Source organism: Aquila chrysaetos, chromosome 22 (assembly GCF_900496995.4).
Source record: "Aquila chrysaetos chrysaetos chromosome 22, bAquChr1.4, whole genome shotgun sequence".
Lineage (NCBI taxonomy): Eukaryota > Metazoa > Chordata > Aves > Accipitriformes > Accipitridae > Aquila > Aquila chrysaetos.
In genome coordinates this window covers 18,962,430-18,983,647 of record NC_044025.1, presented here as the reverse complement: position 1 = coordinate 18,983,647, position 21,218 = coordinate 18,962,430, and the positions used below count along the sequence as shown (strand labels likewise).

General features: G+C 43.4%; 1 protein-coding gene and 1 long non-coding RNA gene across 5 annotated transcripts; one reads left to right on the top strand and one right to left on the bottom strand.

Annotated features, from left to right (window-relative positions):
• Positions 1-387: 387 nt before the first annotated feature.
• Positions 388-10,233, bottom strand: SKP1 (S-phase kinase associated protein 1). 2 transcript variants are annotated; one of them, XM_029997879.1, is made up of 6 exons: positions 10,125-10,233; positions 7,232-7,328; positions 4,659-4,732; positions 3,287-3,430; positions 2,437-2,577; positions 388-1,666 (listed from the first exon to the last, which is right to left on the bottom strand). In XM_029997879.1, the coding sequence occupies exons 2-6, from the start codon at positions 7,326-7,328 to the stop codon at positions 1,631-1,633; spliced, it is 492 nt and encodes a 163-aa protein (XP_029853739.1). In that variant the 5' UTR covers positions 10,125-10,233; the 3' UTR covers positions 388-1,630. The 2 variants fall into 2 exon arrangements, with proteins under 2 accessions (XP_029853739.1, XP_029853738.2); XM_029997878.2 differs by lacking the exon at positions 10,125-10,233 and adding an exon at positions 8,653-9,307.
• A 200-nt stretch (positions 10,234-10,433) lies between these two features.
• LOC115334094 lies at positions 10,434-21,214 on the top strand. Of its 3 annotated transcripts, XR_005931113.1 has the most exons (5): positions 10,434-10,812; positions 12,297-12,483; positions 15,012-15,104; positions 20,342-20,564; positions 21,114-21,214. It is a non-coding gene; the product is annotated as an uncharacterized LOC115334094 (long non-coding RNA). The 3 variants fall into 3 exon arrangements; XR_003921034.2 differs by lacking the exon at positions 15,012-15,104; XR_003921035.2 differs by lacking the exons at positions 20,342-20,564; positions 21,114-21,214 and adding an exon at positions 18,618-19,029.
• Positions 21,215-21,218: the final 4 nt, after the last annotated feature.

Genomic DNA, 21,218 nt, shown 5'->3' with positions numbered 1-21,218 from the left:
AGGCTCAGCACCCTCATGAATAAGCAGATGCAAGCAGCAGCTGCATCCAAAGCATGTGTCTGAATGCTGCTTTAGAGCAAGTTATGAATGCTTTCATTAATGGCTACATTAAAGCAAGATTACCTAAAAAGCTGGTAAGCCATCAAGAATTATTTGGTGAAGCCTGAGCCTTTTCACAGCATCACTGGGTTGCTTGCTATTTAACCTCCGACTTAATTTGAGAAGTTGCCCACTGGGTCTGACTAGTGGCTTGCATTAGTCATTTAACAAAATACTTACATCTGGTTTATTTCAATTAACCACTGCCTCAGTGCTATTATTTGTACACTCAGTAATAAGTGACAGTAAGGTTGTCTAGTTTCAAATAACTAGAACCATTTGCAAACAAAAGTTTAAAAGCCCTTTATTAATTCAGAAGTGAAACACTGATATTTAAAGTGAGATAAGTATGTTTATTAAGGTTCATTCTACTCTAAGGTTTATACAGAGAATGGAATGCAATACAAGCTAAGAGCACACCTCAAAGATCTACCACACAACCATCCCCTACTCCCTATAAGGGAACTGTAAAAAAAAAAAAAAAAAAAAAAAATCAGAAAACCAGTTACTGTTTAACTAGTTGCAAGTGGCTTTGTCCAAAGAAGTTAAGCCTGATATTGCATTAGCTTTGTATGCAATAATTAAGTCTCTACAAGCTGACGTATCACATACAGAGGCATAAGATTTCCTGTGGACACATGAAACCATGTTTTAAAGAGCTACATCACAAGGGTTGTTTAAAATTGCCTAAAAACCAGCCACTAATGGCATGCACAGGTCAATAATATTAACTTTGGTAATGTCAGTCATTTTTTTGGTCAAACCTGGATTCCATTTTTAAGTAACATGTATAAAAAACACACCCATCCTGTGCATAAAGCAACACACTTTTCATCTGCTACCAGCTAGAGGCAGGTCTTCAAGACATGGTTGAAGTATTCAAATTTAACTGTCAGGAGCTTGCTTAGTTCTAAATCACATCTTTCACTAGTCTATAAGGCAAGACTAACAGGACAAGAAAGTGGTCAATTTTTTTTTTTTTTTAAATGCAGGACAAGAACCATCTTGAAAGTTATATAGCTTTAAGTAACACTAATTTTCCCCACAATGTTTTTGGAAGAAATCCAGTAACTTCTTTTATTTTACCTAGTTCCCCAAGACACATTCTGGTTTGTTTTTCTTTCTGAAGCTATCAATACCCTGTAAATACAAGTGTTTTGTTCTTCTGGATGAAGAAGTCATAGGTGGTTTTATTTACAATGGAGTCAATCCTTAGCACTGTAACTGGTCTTGAACAGCTTAGAAATGTAATGAAAATGATAACCTTAAGTGCTACTTCCCGTACAGAATCCACACTTGGTTCAGTTTTATTCATTGCAGAGTAAAGTAAAAAGACATCCAATTACACTAGTAAAAACTCAGAAGATTTAAATTTGTACTCAAAAAAACACTACACATGCAAAGGGAACAATATCCTGCTAACACAACTTCATTTGCTGCTGCATTTGTCTAATATTAACAATTATGAACAGAGCAGTGCAACTAGTATTTGGAACAATCCTTACAGTGTTCGAGTGTCAGGCACAATACTTCACTTCTCTTCACACCACTGGTTCTCTTTACGTACCTGAAAGAACATTTTAACTATTAATATGTTGCAGGGAACTTCTAAAAGTTAGCTGTAATTCCCATAAGCATTCAGGATTACTTACTGCAGGAAGGCATAAACTTGGAAGCAGCTTTAACTTTTCATGCAGGGTTTGTAATTAGAAAGTCAGTCTTCCAAACTGACCAATTTATCAATATATGCCTAGAAATTTATTTCTCATCCCTAGATTTGATCAAAGCTGCAATTTTTTCCACCAAGTAAAGCAAATGGACTAGCTTAAAACTAAATCGCTCCTTTCATGACGTAGCACTGAGGACAGACTAAAGTGTACAATTCACTGCCTTCATATTTAAACAAGGCATCTTGCTCTGATCTTTCCCAACTCTGCATTTTGCAGTTGGTTTGTTCTTCAAGTTCTAAGACCGATGAGTTCAATAAAGACAGGGAATCCAAGTATCTTACCTTTCTAGCCACATGCAACAACACATCGGCATTCTTACTCCAGCTCCAAAACAGCAAACTAAGGCTACCACAAACAATCCTACATGCTTTCCTACCAGACACACATTTGAGCTAGGAAGTCAGTATGATTTGTTTTGACTTTTTCAGGTAATGGGCTGCAAGCACTGAAAGGTCTTGCACTGGTAGCAACCCAATTATGAGGAGTCGATGCATTAGTTTACATTTATTGTTAACAAGTCAGTTGCATCACACATTAAATTATGAAGCACCACACAGTCATTCAGCACAAAAACCAGCTAAATTATAATTAAACCCAGATCAAGTACCTGTGCTTCTTCCTCCTCAGTGAAGTCATTCTTAATATTGAATGTCTTGCGAATTTCTTCTGGAGTTTTCCCCTTGATCATGTTTGCAACTGTCTTGCATGTGACATCAAGCAAACCTTTGATGTCCAAGTAATTTGCAGCCTGTAGAAGAGTTTCCAAATTTAAAGACTCCATATCAATATTGCGCCTCTATAGATGTACTCCCAAAGTTACGCTTACGCTGAAATTGTAGAATACTGTAACTGCAAACAGATCATCTGCACTTTGAGAAGCTTCTAGCTACAGCCTTGAAGCACCAGTACCTAAAACTTGCTTACCAAACAGAAGGGAAAGTCATTTGTACCATGAAAGACAGCCCCCCCCCCGCCTGGCACCTCCTTTTACAAACAGCTTTCAGAAGCCTCCAAACATCCAAGATCTTCAGCGTTGAAGTACTGTTAACTAGCTAAGACAAGTAATGTTGGCTCACAGTACCATACGAGGTACAAATTTTAAAAGTCAAAGCTAGATATTAATTTCTATCCAGATCTCAGAACTCCATTTCTAGTAATAAGCCCTCAACTAAGACTCAAGAGCCACAAGAATAAAGACAGCTATAGGACTCCATATTAAGAAAAGTATATTAATTGATAAATAAGCAAGTATAGATTAATGCCTAGCATTAGGTTAACAAGCATTCTAACATCCTCAACAATTTCAGCCAGTATTTGCCAGAACTACTTGCCCTTCCCACACCCCTCTCCCCACCAATGAAGAAGTTATTCAAGAAGCATAAAAGACTTTATTTGTAAAGTGTACTAACAGACCACACTTCACAGGCATAGCCTTTACACTTCTTGAACATACTTACCAGGATAAGTTCAAAAAGCGTTCCTTGGTCTACTTTCAGAAATTCTTGATCCCACACAGGGATGTCATCTGTTCTTTTTTCTTTGTTCTCATCATCCTCAGGAGGAGGTGGATCATCCTTGTGATGGGTGCACCACTGAATCACCTAATTATGGTTTTGATATTAAAGTTTTATCCAAATGGTTCTCCCATTAGGCCCCAACTATAACTTAACTTCATTTTAGAAGAAATAAACCTTTTACTCTAGATTAATATTAGAATCCTGTATGAACATGCTCCAATACCCCATATTTTCATTTTAGAACAATTGATCCCCAATCCCGGAGTACAACAGCCTTCAAGAATCCCATGTGAGGCAGTCACTAGTTAATTACTTACCATCTGAAAAGCCAGCTGCTGCTGTTATAAAGTTATTCAACCCTGTGCTAACACACATAAGACTGTACAAAGAAAACCTAAACCTCATTTTGCGGTGTTTAATCTGTTTGCAGAAACATAATTTCTATTAAGCAAAATACTATGTAGGGGAAGAGTGTAGAGTGGTAACAGCTACCAGCAGGACATGTTCACCCCAGTACAAAGTTCACCTGGCAAAATTTTGCTTTTTAAAAAAAACTACCTAGCTTGAGAACATGCAATCTCATCACCCAGACAATTAAAAGGAGCAGGGATCTACTGCAAGTAAAGTCCTGTTCCATTTTGCCAACCCAAGAAACTTCACAAGTTTGAAGTTATTTATGTGTATGTTCACTAGGAAATAATTCCTAACCCTGTATTTACCCCAAAACAGTCCAGTGCTTATTTTGGCACAACACTTTCTACTGCAGAGCAAAAAGCATCTTAGAAGACAGCAACATACTTTTTTGCTTTTCTCACTTGACCAAAACGCAATCATGGTCTATTACTGAATTTAATACCAAGTGCACACAGTGTCTCTCACGCACTGTAACTGCTACACAGGCATGGCTACTGCCAGTTAGTCTCACCACTGCCCGTCCCTTAATCCTTTCTCCTAACACTTGGATCTCAAACAGCCACCTCAGTTCATAGAATCCAATTAAAATCAGTGCTTTAATACCATGAAATACTAGTGTGCACAGATGTCCAGCACCACTTCAACACCTTAGGAAGCCTGTCTGGCCTCCAGCTGCTGTTCCAGGTCACCCCTGCAGGTCTTCTGCCATTATCTGCCTGCCAGCCTCACCCCAGTTCTCAAGATACCCTAGATGCCTGTGTTCATGGACCTCAAATTGGTTAAGCTTGTAGCTAGCACATGAAAAGTACCTTTAATACAATAGTTCATAACACCCAACTCCAACATGCATTTCACATTTTGTTACTGCCATACAACACTAGCACTTTCAGCATCTTACCTTTTTTAAGATAGCTGCATTAACATTTGGAAGAGGGACTGGGTCATCATCACCTTCATCATCCATTCCCAAATCTAAAAATGGAAAGATGACTAAGCAATTGGCAAGCAACACCATTTACTCTTCTCTGAACAGTGCCGCTTCACCAATTCTCCACTATTTTAACACCGAGGCTGAACAGATTGGTAGCAAAGGATCTCTAACTGGTGAAGTCAGAAGCTTTTAGAAAGCTTCAATGAGGCTTTGTGGAGCCACAGCTGCATTATACATACTAGGTTATACCAAGTTTAGGCTAAGTAGCTAATAAGGCTATCTCATCAAATAAGAGCATCAACAAACTGTCAGTTAAGCAGAACTTGCTAGTTCAATGTTCTCAGAATAGGGTATGTTGAAGAATCAGACAAATATGTTGTTTTTTACCACTTTCAACAGTTCAATCCACAAGTTAAACCAAAGTGTTGCAGCTGAGCTCTCCTGTTCAATTTATTATTTAATAAGGGTTCAATTCTACTGTGGTAAGTAGAGAATGTTTTGTCCTCTATAGGAGCAGTAAATACTGCAGCCATAGAGATGCCAGGGCTCTGAAGGGACTTGTACTGATTCTTACCAGCTGAAGAAGTTCACACGCTAAGACAGCAGCACAAATCCTTCAATAAAAAACAATTTATAAAGCATGCTTCTGATACTCCTTGTTTTAAAAGCTTGTCAGCATGCTCAAGACAGATTTGGATAAAGTTTGTCATTTTGTCCCCTTGATATGATTAAGGAATCAAAGTAAAAATTGAGAGAAAAATGTAATTACGATTTGGACTGGATACACAGAACAAATACCACATTAGCCATCTTTGATTAGAGAATATGCTTTTTTTACTACACAAATGCTAACAGTTGGATGACACCCTAGCTGTCAAAGATTAACATCTTGTAATTAGTTACGTAACTGAGCAACTACACAGACCTTCACTCATTATATACACAGATGAACCAATTCTACATCACCAAGGAACACAATTTTTAAGAACAGATGACTGTCACACCATCACCACTGATCAAATTTGTGCACAATTAAAATAGCACGTACTTCTGTATTTAGGCAAGTCAACTACTATTATTATTAGTGGGGTATTAATTAGTACTACTTTTTGTTTGGAATAACTAACTTCATAGATTCAGAAACTAAAATACTGACATTAAAGGGTACAGCATGTGTCACCAATTAATGTAAACTTCAAAAGTATACTCTCAACACGGTGGCAGACACTAGTGTAAGAAGTGACAAGTCCAAAATTGTTGGCATGGGGAAATAATTCAAGCAGTATCTCACATTTAGTCAACTCTGCTCAACTTGTCCCCACCACCTCCAAAACAGCAATTTCATCTTATCAGAAAATTGATACTTCATTGGTGGTCCCATGATACTCGACAGAACCCCGCCTTCCAGCTCTTCCCCTTTCGGCTGCAGCACCCAACACACAAAACATTGTTTATTAACCAATGCTTAATCAGCTGTACTGCAAGTGTATTTCATCTGTACTAGGAGACTGGTTTTCACCCAGATTAGGAAGAGGCTAGTTTATGGTGCCTAGCTTACAACACTTACCATGTGTAACTTCCTTTTCATCAACACCTGACTGTCACTAAACACAGGCAGTGACACAGCTTCTGCATGAGAAAACTGAGAACTGTTCTCCCTAATGTATTCAACCAATTGCTATGTGTCCTGCTCATGTTGCTAGTCATGTTCAACAGCATCTTATTAACAGAATGAAAGTGTTCAATGCTTGGAGTATTTCAACCCTATTTTTATTGTTCTTACATATAAGGTGTCACAACCAAAGATTTATACCCAAGAACATAATTTTAACTGCATCTACAGAAAGATTTTTTTTCCTAACTGAATTCATGAATACACCCAAAAACTGGAAAAAAACACCAGTAAACAATGAGGATTTGCACTAGAGGGATTAGACACAGTTTGCTCTGTATCCTAGCCATCTGGCAGATTTCCCCTCCCCCGCCACAAGTTCTTTTGTTTCAAATTTATGTCAGCAGGAGATCAGAACTAAGTGTTTATCCCAAATAATTTAACTGCATCCATAAGCTCACAATATAGGTTTCACTTCAGCTCTTTCTTCATTTCATTGGTTTATGATCTTGCACCCCACTTGAAAGATATTTACATTGTAAGATTGGTTTGTATGATTAAATAGACTTAGGTTTTAATATTATTAGATGTTCTGTTTGCTTAACTTTTACAAAAATGAAGTAGACCGTAGGCAAGGCAGTAGGGTGTTCGTATTTTACTAGCCTCCCTGTAAGCACTCTTAACAAGAGGACTGAACTTTAAGCTTTTTGCAAGAGCACATCCACCCAAAACACAGTTTCAGCTACAGCAGCAATTGTTCCAGCTGTTCTGACACAGGACAGCAAGCTGCTTCACAGGCCTGGGAATCCTTTTTCAGCACAGTACTGGTTTGCCTCCTTCGGTCACAATTCCTGTTCAAGGAGAGTATTCCTTGAACACACTGCTATCTCTGCACCAGCTAGTGATTCTCAAGGCTTCATACTCTTACCTTCCAGCATAGTCTTTATAGTTACAGACTGTTTTGCAATTTCAACATCAACTTCAAAGATTTCTCCATCTGAACTCTGCAGTTTAATTGAAGGCATCTACAAAAGAAGGACAGTTATTTCCACACAATATTCAGTAGATGTTACAAGTTTAGCTGACTCAGAGATGTACACTACCTTTACTATTTATATTGTTTCTTACCAACAGCAGATAGCCCAGTGCCACCTAAAGCACACTCAGATTATTCACTGCTTGAAACAGGCCTAAATTCATTAATCCTCATGCTTAAGGACTGATAGAAGCCTAACACCAACTTAAGAGAAGATAACTTTTTTCTTAATTTAAAAGCATAAAAATACACAAAATATATTAGTCAGTAGTGCTTATAGTTTTTACAGTGCAACACTAGAGCTAGCTGTCTCTCGAAATAACTTTCAACAACACTTCCAAAACACTACTTGTCTTCACAATCCAAACAATTGCTACTTGCTTTGACTACTCAAATGAAGTCAGATCTCAAGTTAGTTTTCAAACAATAGCCTCTGGAACAGAATCACAAAATTGAGGTTGGAAGAAACCCCTCTAGACCATGTCTAGTCCAGCCTCCCTTGCTCCAAATAGAGTCAGACAGACCAGGTTACTCAGGATCAAAGGCTTTCCTTCAGAAAAACATTTGGTTCTCTGAAGAAATTAAAAAGCAATATACTACTAAAAGGAAGACTTTCAGCACTCAATACTACTCTTACAAAGTAGGAAGTTAGATCAGCACTTTGTTAACATTAGGAAAGACTAAGATGACTATGCATTTTAACAAAGTTTTTCAAACAAACTGTGATAAGACCAACAATAAAGAGAAGCAGCAGACTTCAAAGATGTCACTAGCAGAGAAATAATCAAACTTTAGAAGAATGCATCTTTCCAGACATTTAACAACTCAAACTCAGAAGTAATGCACTTGATACAGCAGCTAGTAGGTTACAAATTCTGCCTGAAACTACACATGAAGTCTGTTTGGGTATCACTGCACTTGAACCGACTGACTTGAAGGACATGATAAACATAACTGCCTGGCCACATAAATGTTATAAATCAGTTCTCAACAAACTAGTAGGATGTGTTCCTTTACCACTCAAAATATTTGTTAGCAGCAGACCATTGCAATAGTTTCATTTTTTCTCCCCCTCAAGTTACCCGCTTAAAGATCTCTAAAGCATGTATTTGTAAATATAGCCTGCAAGGCACTGTAAAAAGAAGCCCTAGGAACAAAGAATTTCAAATTAATTTCATTTCGTTTTGAAATTTTGTCCCCCCACCAAAGCCAAGAGCTACACATGCTAGCTCCTTACAGTAGTACTTCAGCTCCTTACACTAGTACTTGAACTACCAAAATTGAATTAGCTGGACCACTTTCAGCAAACTTACATTATCCCTTTCCAAATGCCTCCTGTAGCTCATCAGTATGGCTGAGCCTGACAGTACTGCAACAAACCCAGTCCAATGGAGGCCAGCCAAAGCACGTTATTAAGCAGCTCACACCAGCTTGAAGTCCTCATTGCTTTAATTTCCATTTGGCAGAGTGAGTAGCTAGTTAATGTTTACACAGTAATGTAACCCTATATGACAGCGCTACTTCTAATTAAGATGGGTGTTCTGGAGGGTCACAGTCAAGATTGTTCCAAAGATACAAAAAATATATATATATATATATACACACATATCCATGGAAATAAAATTTGGATTAAAACAATTCCAAGTTGGTAGTTTGAACAATGCTCTGAAAAAAGTGATCTAGGCATACATTTGAGATTTAATGCATGTGTTCTTGCAGTGATTGTCTGAGAACACTCAAGAACAAACCCAGCTTCAGATGCCAGCTTTTCTGTGCTTGTGTCTGGGATTACATAATGCTGCACAAGAGACAGGGATGCTGCCTTAACGAGTGCAGCCCCTGCATGAATATTTGCATTCAGACTCTTGTATCACCCAAGCCCACTTCTGTCAAGACCTTCAGGTTATTGTTAGGAGTCTGAATCAGGTGGAATGAAGTTAATCTACTGCCTTATCACTGATAACAGATCAGGATTTCATCCAAATTTCATTATTTTTATACCACAGAGCTCAGCCTCCTGGAAGAAAAAACAAGTAATTTTTAGCAAACTGCAATACAGCTCTGAAAATAGACGGGCCTTGGATAGCAACACAATCGGGTGACTAAGCAGACCAGTCCTAAAAGCTCTATTCGACAACAGCAAAACAGCTTGGGAACTAGTCAAAAAGCAAACAAGAATTACAACGGTAATTTGCATGTATAGCCTGAAATGCAGAGCTCGGCCCTCTAAAACAGCCCTACCAGAGAACTCCGTGCCTCCTGAAGCCATTCCGGATGGGTGCCCGCTCCTCCCCCCCCCCCTTCCCCGTGTCACTGGCTCTAACGCCGCATTTATTTCATAAAGTCACACCTGAGCCGTTCTACTTGCGCTGCCGCTCCAGAGCTCCCCTCGCTACCGAGAGATACCGGGGGTGCCCTGGAGCAGTCTGACAGCCGCCGGGGGTGGGGGGGCCGGCTCCGTAGGTGCTGTGCGGCCGGGAGGCGGGGGGGAAGCGCCTCTGCTTTATTTACCAGACCCCGCAGACGGCGCCCGCTCCCCCCCAGGGGGGCCGGCGGGCATTGCAGCCCCACATTACCCATGAAAGGCTCAGACCTCGGCCCGCCCCCCCTCAGCGATCCTCCCCAGACCTGGGAGCTCCGCCGCCACAGCCGCCCTCCGCCCGCTCCAGGCCGGGCCGGGCCTTCTTCCCTCAGCGAGCGGGCCCCGCGGCCCAACCGCCTACTTCAAGCGCCTATCCCCACCCTAACCGCACCGGGTGCTTCGCGCCGAGCTCGCAGACCTTACCGTGAAGAGGAGAAGGCGTCCGGGCTCGGCGCTGACGGGACCTGGCGGCAGCGGCGGCGGTCGGGGCCCAACTGCGGCGGCGGCTTTATATGGCGGGGGGGAAAGAGGGGAACGGGAGGAGGGCGGGGGAAGGACCCGCCTCTCGCTGCCTCGCAACCGCCGGGCTGCCCGCCGCGAACGCCTGAACAAAACACGCCGCCCCCGGCTCCCAAACGGCGCAAAGCGCGGCCGACGGGAAAAAAAGAAACGGATCCGCACCTCCTCCGCGGGGTGAGCAGGGGAGAAGCGGAGCCGAAACGAGGGGAGGGAACGGAGAAGGGGCCGTTCGGGTCTTTCAGGCAACGGCGCGGTCGCCCCCGGGAGCAGCACAATGGGCGGGGGCGCCTCGCGCGGGCCAACGGCTGCGGGGCCCCCTCCACACCCCCCACACCCCCCCCCGCGCTCCTGAGGGGCCGCCGCGGCCTCGGCCCGGGCCCGGTGCTGAGAGGGGGAGAGACCCCGGGCCGGGGAGAGCCCGGGCCGGGGAAGGACGTTGGGTGCAGCCCGGTGCCGCCGCCCCCCGTGGAAAGCACCCGGGGTGGCGAAGGGTGGAGGTGCGGCCTTGTGGTATCTGGAGGCCGGCCCGGTGCCCTCCTCGGGAAACAACCGGCCCGCGGGCACGGCTGTCTTCGTGTGTGCTTTAAAAACGGTAATTCAGAGTAACGCAGGCTGGTCACAAAAAGCCCACGTTGGGTGTTTTCTTTCTAGCGGGGTTTCACGGGGAGAAAGCCCGAGGCCCCGGGGGGTGCTGGTACCCCCCAAGGGGGGAACCTGAAGCGAGGAGTTGGGTAAGGCTGCTTCTGTTTGTGGTAGCGTCTCGCATGTAAATACAGCAAAATACGGCCTTCGGTGGCTACTCAGGCAGCAGAAAACATTTTAACTAAAAAACTACACTGAAAAACCGCCTAATTTCAAATCGTTAGGACAACAGGTTGCTCTCCTCAAGTAGCAATACATGAGCAAGAGCTCAGGACAGTTCACGGTGCTAGAAACAGATTTAGGTCTAACTAGCAATCACTGAACACCTACCCTGGACCCCACCAGGAATTTTGGGCAGGTACAGCTCTGCCCACGGCCAGACCCCATTAAAGCATCTCCAGACACCAGCTGCTCAAGGAGCCACCAGGCCGGAGGAGCAGACTAGCAGCTAGGAACCACCAAAATGCAGCCCAAGTGGTGCTGCGTTAGCACAACCACCCCACCTGAGTGCTGTACCCCAGGGCAGGTAACATCTCCTGCAAGGTCAAGAGTATGTGCTAGATAGTGACAGGCATTAGGTTTTCAGAAAAAAAGAGGTCTGAAGGTTTTTGCTCAGTGAGGAAGGCAGACCAGGGTATGAGTCCACCAAAGGACCCACGAGGTGTCCGGGGTGCTGTGTTGTGCCGTCACACACAGCACTCATTCCATGCTATGCTGTTGAGCCTGGTTTTGCATCAGCTCTCCGTGGCAAAGTGGCTTTTAAGTAGGTAAGATATTTACACAGTGACAACCCATGATGATGACAATTTGCTTTAGTTCAAATCTTAATTAAAAATGTTTTTAGAAATGAAGTATGTTTTCACAGCAATTCAGTGCAGGCATAGCCAGGCTACTTGTAAGCAGACTGGTACCTGCAACAGCATTGCACTGCAGAGCACGAGTACAGTGTAAGTCACAGCTTTCCCTTTCTTTGGGGTCCCAGAGGGTCCCAGGCTGTGCACCACACACCTTATTGAACAAATGACAGTCATACCCGCTAGAAAATAACCTTCGAACATAAAGAATTTTCCTGAGATTGAGAAATTCTCAGTTCAGAAGGGTGCTTTGCTCATTTCAGAGTCCACAGCGCAGGACAGTAGCATAGCGGCAGAAGTATCAAGTCTTCTTTAGTTCCTTAGTTTTCTACCTGAGTGACATAAGCAGTGAGACTGCAAATATTAGAAGTATTTAGTATACTAAATAGTCTGTTGGTTAGGGCTGACTCTCTGGAGAGATGGAAGACTCAAATACAGATTCTCAGCCAGGAAGAACCTCTTAGAACTCAGGTGACAGTAAGACTATTCTACATCAGGTCATATCACTTAAATAGGTCTCTGTATGAATTCCAGAGGACTGTTGGAGACAACTGCCTGACTTGGGAATCTTGTTTCACAGGCTTTAGGATGCCGAGCAGCTTGTTAGTTACAGCACACACTTGAAGATGACTCTGAGCAACCTGATCTGACTTTGAAGATGGTTCTAAATTCAGAGCGTGGTCTAGGGGACCTCAGCGCTCCTGTCCAGCCTGAATCACTGTGTGCTTCTGGAACATGCGCTTCAGCGAACTCTTCGTAACAGCTGGGTGAGCATCCAAAGATGTCAGGTGATGCTTACACAGCAGACTTTGATGCTAACAGAGGTTTCTCAAAGTTCCTGGTATTAGTAACCACATAAGCTGTTTGTTCACCATTCATTAGGACCTAATTATCATATTTTTTATATATATATATATATAAAACATATGTAGATGTGCAAAGCCTCCAAACGATGCCTAATGTGACCTTTTGATTGTACCATCATCACATTTACCTCTTTCCTCCTCAGTCACTCCAACTCATACTCCAATGCTGAGAACCACATTCACTGCACTAAAAAAGAAACACCACTGCCTTCATTTTCCTTACATGTGCTTTTTTTATTTTATATTAAAACTCCTTGGTTTAGAGGATCAGACGATGACAGAAGGCGGTCTGTGGAAAACATATCTGCAAATCCTAAATCCCCTTTCCCGATGTTGCCAAAGACCAAGGTTTCTGATCTGGCTTGTGATCAGTGAGCACAAGCTCTCAGACTGCAAATCAGGCTCAGCAGAGGGGGGAGGGGGGTGGGGTTTGCTCTCTACACAAGTCTAATAAAATCTAGGAACATGCAGAAAGCTAAGTTCCATGTTTAATTATGGTCTGTGTATGAATTTAATTCAAAATGATACTATTGTTGAGCTTTATACTTGATACAGCTGTCTACAGCTTTCTAAAGGAGATAATTCAGTCCACGATGGACTTTGAATTTAGCTGTTGAATTAGAAGTCTGGGGAAGTTAAAACAACAAAAACCCCACACCCCAAAAAAGCAGCAGACGGCTGTCACAGATAGACTCTAATCACACAACGGCCACCTCCCACTGTGCCCTACATATCATACAATGAACCTCCCCAGCTAGTCCAGATGCTTTCTGTTATCTGTGGTGAAAAAGCAGCTGCTGCAGCGTCGATAGCTGAAGTCCTGCGAGTAAGTCAGTATTAATAACACAAAAGACCCATACTTCACTAAAGCTGCAAGGCAAAGACCAAGATTTTTCAAAAAATGGGTGGCCCAATTTCAATTGTTACGCACATAGGTAATCATTGCAATGCAAATAATCCTAAACCTAAGGATTGCCACGCTTAGCGGTAAAGATAACGGCACCATGTATCAGCCACAGATAAATTACAATTAAGGGCCTTTTACCACTGAGAACCCAGAGGAGGAAGGGGGAAGCTGAACACTAAAGCAAATACCTGAAAAGATTGGAGCAACCAAGATCAGCGCAAGCCTGATTTAACGCTTACCAGATCCAGAAGAGCTCTGACCTACATACTTGCAGCATCCCTGGGCTGCGGGCGAAGCCAGTGGAGCAGCGACGCAGCCGCAGGGGGAAGGGGATTTGAACATGCCGAACATTAGAGAGCAGCCTCCCGGACACAGCACTGCATCTGCTCCACAACCTTGGATTCTCTTCCTATTTCTGTCAGGCAAAACTTACTGTGCCCCCCACCCCTCAAAATACCTCACATTCTCCACTTTTACAGAGAAACTGGGTTGTTTGGTTTTTTTCTGCCAGTGGCAATTTAGAGACTATGGAGATAACACACTGATTATTTTTCAATACCACAAGCGTGACGTGGGATTGCCAAAGCCTAATGAGAACCAGGCTTGAAAGAGCTCAGCTTTGCTCCATCGACAAGTTGGGAAATTTCACAAAACTCAGCCTGGAGTCCCTGAACCGCAGGGATGGGCGGCCAGCAAGGGCTGGACTCGAGGGTCTCGAGAGCACAGCTGTTCTAGCAGAGAGACACAGGTATGGTTTGCTGGAAAATGAGGTGTGACCATCCAGTCTGAACAGGAACATCCCCTCTACGTGCAGGGGAGGATGAGACTTGCTGCAAAAATCCGCCTGTTTTTTTCAGGAATCCAAAATATGAGCAACATTTTTTAAAACAAGTAGCCGCATCAACAAGTTAAAAAAAAATTGAACTGACTGGTTCAGTGTAAAACCAGAAAACATCAGAATTATTCACATGAGATGGATGGTAGAAAGACATTGCTGAGCTCAAAGGCCTGTGCCACTGTTGTTTAAAGCAATCTTGCAACAGTGCAGCAGCAGAAGAGGAAAATTTGTGTCCTCAGTACAACTCTGGAAAAAGCTAATTATTGCATTTCCACTTCATCAAAACTCGTATTACAGGAGCATCCTTGAGAAGGTGTCGCTCTTCATCCAAGCTGTAGCCCAGCAACGCAAGAGGGTGGGTGGCAGAGCCCACCGGTTGGATGAGAGTCCAATTAACACCGATAGACTGACAAAACTCAATTCCCAAATCCTGTCAAGCAGACACCAACTGTTTTTTTGTTTTTCAGCTTCTGTTTCTTCCTCTAACAACAGTCATATTTCCCTTACATAACTACAGGGATTCAAGAGAGTTTAGAAGACTAAAGATGGGGGGGGGGGGGGGGGGGGATTAAAAATAGAAACACACCTACCTCAAGCGCATTATGCGGCATCTACTTCCTAACCTCATCCTCACCTCACCTCCACGTACTTAACAGACCAATTTTTGTACCAGTTGTGCCCTAGCATCCTTTGAAGCCATTTGGACTGCTCAGAAGGAGCCAAGCTTGGGTCCTGTGGTTGCTGTGGCTGTGTTCACGCTGAACAAGATGCTGCCGGGTGAGAATCGCCCACCTCCAGCCTGTTGAGGCTGCCAAATTACAGAGAGCGTGTACCTGAGCCTTCCCAATAGCCAAATGGCTCCACGACGCTGGCAGTTCACAGCATGCCAGTCACGGCCCACTGGCCACGGCACACCAGTCGCTGCCCTGCCCGTCATGGCACTCTGGTCGCGGTCCTGCTAGTCATGGCCTTGCCCGTTGACGGCCCTGCTGGTCACAGTCCCACTGGTCACGGTCCTGCCGGCTCATGGCACGCTGGTCACGGTTCTGCCGGTCACGGTCCTGCCGGTCACGGTCCTGCCGGCTCATGGCACGCCGGTCACGGTCCTGCCGGTCACGGTCCTGCCGGCTCATGGCACGCCGGTCACGGTCCTGCCGGTCGCGGTCCCGACGGCTCACAGCATGCCAGTCACGGTCCTGCCTGTCACGGCCTGCAGGTCACGGTCCCGCCGGCTCACGGCCCACTGGTCACGGTCCCGGCGGGGACACGCGGGACGCAGCCACGCGGTGGCGCCGGGGCTCGCTCCGAGGGACGGGAGGCGGCGGGGAGCGGTCAGCAAGGCTCATCCCCAAATAGGTGCGCTCGTCTGTACTCTGCGTGCTGAGTGAAAGACTAGACTGGCTTTAAACGGCCTAAAGAGCGGCTTTCAGTGGCAAGGTATAAAATCGTGAATATCCTTCATAACCAAGCGTGTGAGTAAGTGAACTGGGCTGGCTCTAAAGGGTTGCGTGGCACCAGTCTTCAAACTTGGAGCTGTTCACAGTCCAAAAAGCAGATTCTGGACCGGTTCTGGTGCCACAGACGGTAAAGAACAGTTGCTTTGAGGTTTCAAAGTCAATCGGAATAAATACTGTTTGTTTCAGAAGTCAGGCTAATTCAAACCATTTTTAAAGAGATTGCAAGGAAAAAGGGACAGTCCAGTAACATTTTGAGATGGCTGAGCTAAAGCTAGATAGACTCACGACCAGACACAACGCAGAACCCATCACCAGCCTTTCTTTGAGAGGGGGAAGAAAGGAGAACAGGCTCCCAGGGAGCCACGGCACCCCCTCTCCTGGGCAGGGGTCCCCGCTTCAGCAGTGCCGGGCTGCGTTCCTCTTCCCCAAGGACAAACGTGGTGCTGGAAAAGGAGCGAAGCTGCCTGCAAAGTGGGTCAAGCGTGGAATGAGCACTGTAGGATCCTCTCAGACAAAGCTCCTCCAGGGCCCCCCCTTTTCTTTAGAAAACAAGGAGGCAGAAGAGAGCAGCAGTGACTGGCCACTCTCGCACTGACGGCTCCGATAAAGAAGGGGCTTTCACAACAGGTTTTACGGTTAGGCAGGGTGGTGGTGGGTGTTTTTTCAAACTGCCAGAAAAATAAAGGCAGTTGGGAGCCAGGGTAAAGCCTTTCAGCCCAATTGATCACGCAATTATCAGTTTAAACAGTACACTCCTCTTTGACAGTTAAGCACTTTTGTTTTCAAAAGCATGATCCAGAAAACAGTTTATATATTTAATGAAAATTTAAAAAAAAAGCCAAAACCACACCCCTCCAACGAAACCAGTTGTGTTTGGGGGAAATCTGATGAGGAAGATGTATACAGAAGTCAACAAGAAAACCGAATAGCAAAGGTTTAGTTGGATTTATACAACCCTATGCAATGATATAAGCATCTGCAAAACAGACAGTCTTCTCAGCAGAAGCACCTGCCTGCAAGTTTTCATCCAGGATACTCACCCCTAATCGTGCTGCTCCTCTTCCATCGCCAGTCCCAGGGCGGCGTAAGGTAGCATGACGCAGCCATTGGCAAGGTCAGGAAATATGAACGAATACTGGTTTGAAGCTATTGGAACATCCCCCCGCTTTTTTTTTTTTTTTTTTTTGCTGATGTTTTGCAAACCACAACCAAAGTCTTGACAGCTTCACAGCAGTTTGATGAACGAGCTAACAGGATAACCACCAATCCCAAGTCTTGCATACCGTAACCGAGTTAAGATGCCGTTTTAAACACAGAAATGTCATCTGGAAGGGACCTCACTCTCCCCACTGAAGCAGCACTAGCCCCAGTGCCAGCTCAGCTGTGGCTTTTCCTAGCCCAGTCCTGAAAACTTCCAAGACTAGCTATTCTGCAGCCTTACCAGTTAACCTGTTCCAGTGGTTCAGTGCCCTCCTATTCTAAAAGCTGTTATATCCAACCTGGTTTTATATGTTGGCTAATTATGTATATACAGTATTTAGGTACTATTAGTGCTTAATGTTTTATACACCAGCAGCAATCAGTTTAAATCTTCATCCAAAAGCAGTTCTGTTCACTGTAGAGCAATTAAGAGATCAGGAGCTGTAGTTCAACCCATCTTAAAGAATAAAGCTTTTAAGCCACAGCACAGGTTTTCAAAGGCTGAAACATGCAGCACTGCTTAATTTAAAACCAAAAGTGATGCTTCAGCCTTTTTTTCCTGTATATATGCCAAAGAACTCTGGTCCCTTGCTCAATAGAGCAGCTTGCCTTTATTCTCATCCAGAAGGAGTAGAGCCAAATGAATTAGAGCACTGAAATAACTTCTTAAAAAACCACAGTATGATGACTCATGAACTGCTTACTCTGCAGGGCTTTTTTAGTGTATTCACGAGTACTGAAAGATTTCTACACAGTCCAGCGTAATTTTTACTTAACACTTTACCTGTTTCCAACTTTCTCCTGGAACTCGCAGAGAACCAATACTCCACGTAGCGATTGCTGTAGTGCACAGAAGGTACCCTACACATTCTACAGGACTTCAAAAACCATTGCTTGCCAACATTTTGCTCCAAAATCTAAGCTCATATAAACCATGTATATGGTTGCAAAAACCACTTAATACTAAAAAGCCATTTCTCTTGGTAAAACTTTGCTTTAAGCTATGCAAAAACCCCTAAAACAGATCTTGAGTTTCCATGAGCGCTCAGCATACAGACAAAACAAGAAGCAATTAGAGTAAGTGATAAATGAGTGCGTGACAGGTGCATAAGGAAGTGGTGAGAGCGGAGCCACACCTTCAATTAATTGAATTTGGAGCAGCATTTAATTTGAAATTCAAAATTCTGCTTTGATCACACTTAGCTCTTCTTACAGACCACTTTTCCCAAATGAACAAGCACTTTTATCCTTCAGCCCCCTCCTGCTCCTTAGGTCACAGCTCCTCAGACAGCAGGAACTGCGCTCCAGTATTGCTGCAGAAATGAAGGGATGAGAGGGGAAAAACAAAGGAATGTGTTTACCAAACTATGAAAAAAAGGCCCAAAATAAACCTGGCACTTGCATAACAGTTTTGGTTTTGTATTATACATGAGGAAATCCTTTGCCTTTAAGATTCAGGCTGAATTTATAAATTGCCAGAGCAAAGACTTTGTCTCAGGCTCTTAACGCACAATTACTTTATGAAAATGACTTTCAGTGTTTAAATTTACCACTATAAAAAAGTGAAATGCGGAAGCATGGATTGGCAGGTATCAGCAACTCTCAGAAATCTTTTCTCTACTAACATTTCCAGATGGACTTCTGATACTAACCAGGCAGATGAAATGTCAAAGCTTTCATCAGCAGTATGTCCACTCACCACCCTTTTCCCCAAAGCAGAATTTATTCCATTATCAACCAGACACACGGGGAAGAACAAGGTAACTAGCTCTGTCTCTCTTCACTTGCCTGTGCGTCAAGTATCCTTCCGGGCTATTATCAGAAGTTCTAAAATAGGTAATGCTGCCCAAGCATTTGAAGCAGGGATACCGAACGTGTATGCAAATGTCAGCAGCTGGAAACAATCTGACACGAGCACGAGCCGACGAACACATGCGCTGGTTTACCTTGGAGAAAACATCCACCTACACGCGCAGCACTCCTTGTCAGTCACCAACAGAGCTGGGGCTGCTGCAGCAGCCAGCCCCGTTCTGCAGGGCTCTGCGGAAGAGGTACACCAGCGCAGCTCGGCCATCGGCGGAGAGTGGGCCGTGGGAGGAGGGAAGAGAGCAGCACACGGGAACCGGCAGAAGGCGTAGAAAGAGTGTGAAGGGGAAAAAACCTGGCAAATCTATACACTTCAAATCGGTCTCATTTTTCCTTTCAAAACCAAAAGTTACTGAATGTTTCCTTGGGTAGGAGTGCAATTTTGCCTCTTGTTTTTGACTTAATGACCCCTTAGTTCAGAAGGACAGGCCTCCACAAAGGAATGGTGCTGACTTCAGTCTGATACACAAATTCAGAGAAATGGCCAAATGATAGGACATCATTAAGTGTGGCTTAAGTAAACATAATACGGAAAGCTCAAAACCCTCCCCCATCTGTCCAACAACAGATTCTACTGACTACCCAAATTCTGAGGAAACAGAAGAAAAAAGGGGAAGTTTTTAGAGCAGTTTGTAGAAGTGTCAAGTTTCATTCATGACTGCCTTCTGACAAGGTAAACCCCACTGTCAGCCCTCCTCACCGAACACTGGGTTTAACTATCCTGCTTAAACAAATACTGAACTACCACACTGTGGGATTTCCAGCTACTCCTAGTTCACGTTTCATGGAATTCACCAGTCTGTGTAGTGAAGGAGGAAACATCAACACTGATCTCCAGCAGAAGTACAAATCCGAGTTATGCTCAGCATCATCACACTCTGAAGTGAAGGAAGTTTTGCGCAGGTGAACTAATCAATCAGCTACCACTAGATCAGACAGTAATTATTCATATTTGAAGTTTTCTTTCTCCTCTTTAATCTTCCAAACCTGCTTTTAGCTGGTTAGTACCACTGGTGGCCAATCTCCATCAGAGTAACAATTTTTTGTTCACAACGTGATTATTCTCAATGCAGTCTTCAAACAGGCACTCACAGTGCAGTTATGGGGGAAAAGTGCAAAAACTGGAGTGACTTTTAACGTCTTCCATTGACTTTTTACTAACAACTGCTTGCATTTGTATACAGAAACTGAACAAATGGACTGACTGCTCCCCCCCAGAGCAGGAGATGAGTCACACCAATTAAAGTAACAGGGAAAACAGAAAATAGGGCAAAGTCATTACTCTTGAAGGAATGGTGTCAATTAAGACACAAAGTTCTGTCTACAAAAACATTTACAGAGAATGGCAAGTGAAAGGAATTTAAAGTGAACTACTCTCTACAGCAAAGGATTTTGTTTTTTTAATAGTGATCAAAGCAAAAGTTCCTGATACACTAAAAAAAAGACACTTCAGATGCACTTATTTTTAGTATGCACTTCTTCCTGTAACAGATCAAACTGCAGAAGACTGAGCGCTCTCCAGAAACCATTTGGAACCCAACCTATAGGACAAGTCTGAATTTTTGGTGAAGAAAAAAGCAACCACTCAAGCCTTTCAGAAAAGGGATGAAGTAATGCTCGGTGAAATGCAGCACCTTCTTTGCAAGTTAAGAGAATTAAGCGGTCCTCCAGCATAAAAGCAAGACTAGGCCTCTCCCTAGGACTAGGCCTCCAGGTAAGTTGGACATTTGCAAAATTCCTGTACTTTCCCTTAGAAGCAAGCAGTGTTAAAAAAAAAAATCCTCTATAGTGTTACAGAATCTACATTGTGCCCAAGGAATTTAAAGTCTCTTAAACAACATGAAAATTAAGAACCCTCTATTAAAACAAGACCCAGGTGTGTCTTTTTAAGATATGCCCAGTAAGTTTCAAGCACAAGCCTTAAGAAGGCATAAAATTTAAATTTCTGTTTTGAAAAAAATAATCAAATCAGGATTCAAATTCCAAAACAAATTAGTAGAAAGGAAATATTTTAACAGAAGTTAACATAAAACACATACCACCATTTTTCAGAATGGAAGCTTGGGCAATACACATAGTACTAAATTTCAAGTTATTTCCTTTAATATTTAGAAAACTGGTTTTATTCTTAGTTTTTCAGAAAATGATTTTAAGTATTAGCACCTACATTGTAAATTACTCAAACTTAGATTTACACTTGAAAAAAAAAGCCACGCTCAGTCAATTAAGTGATCCTATATTCTTCCACTTTCAAATATTTCAGTAGAGCACCGAGAGGGAAAGAGAGCAACATGTCAGTAATAAGCAAGCTCTGTTCTCAGCTGCATGACGACACATGACCAGGCACCTCCCTGGGACAGAATTCAAA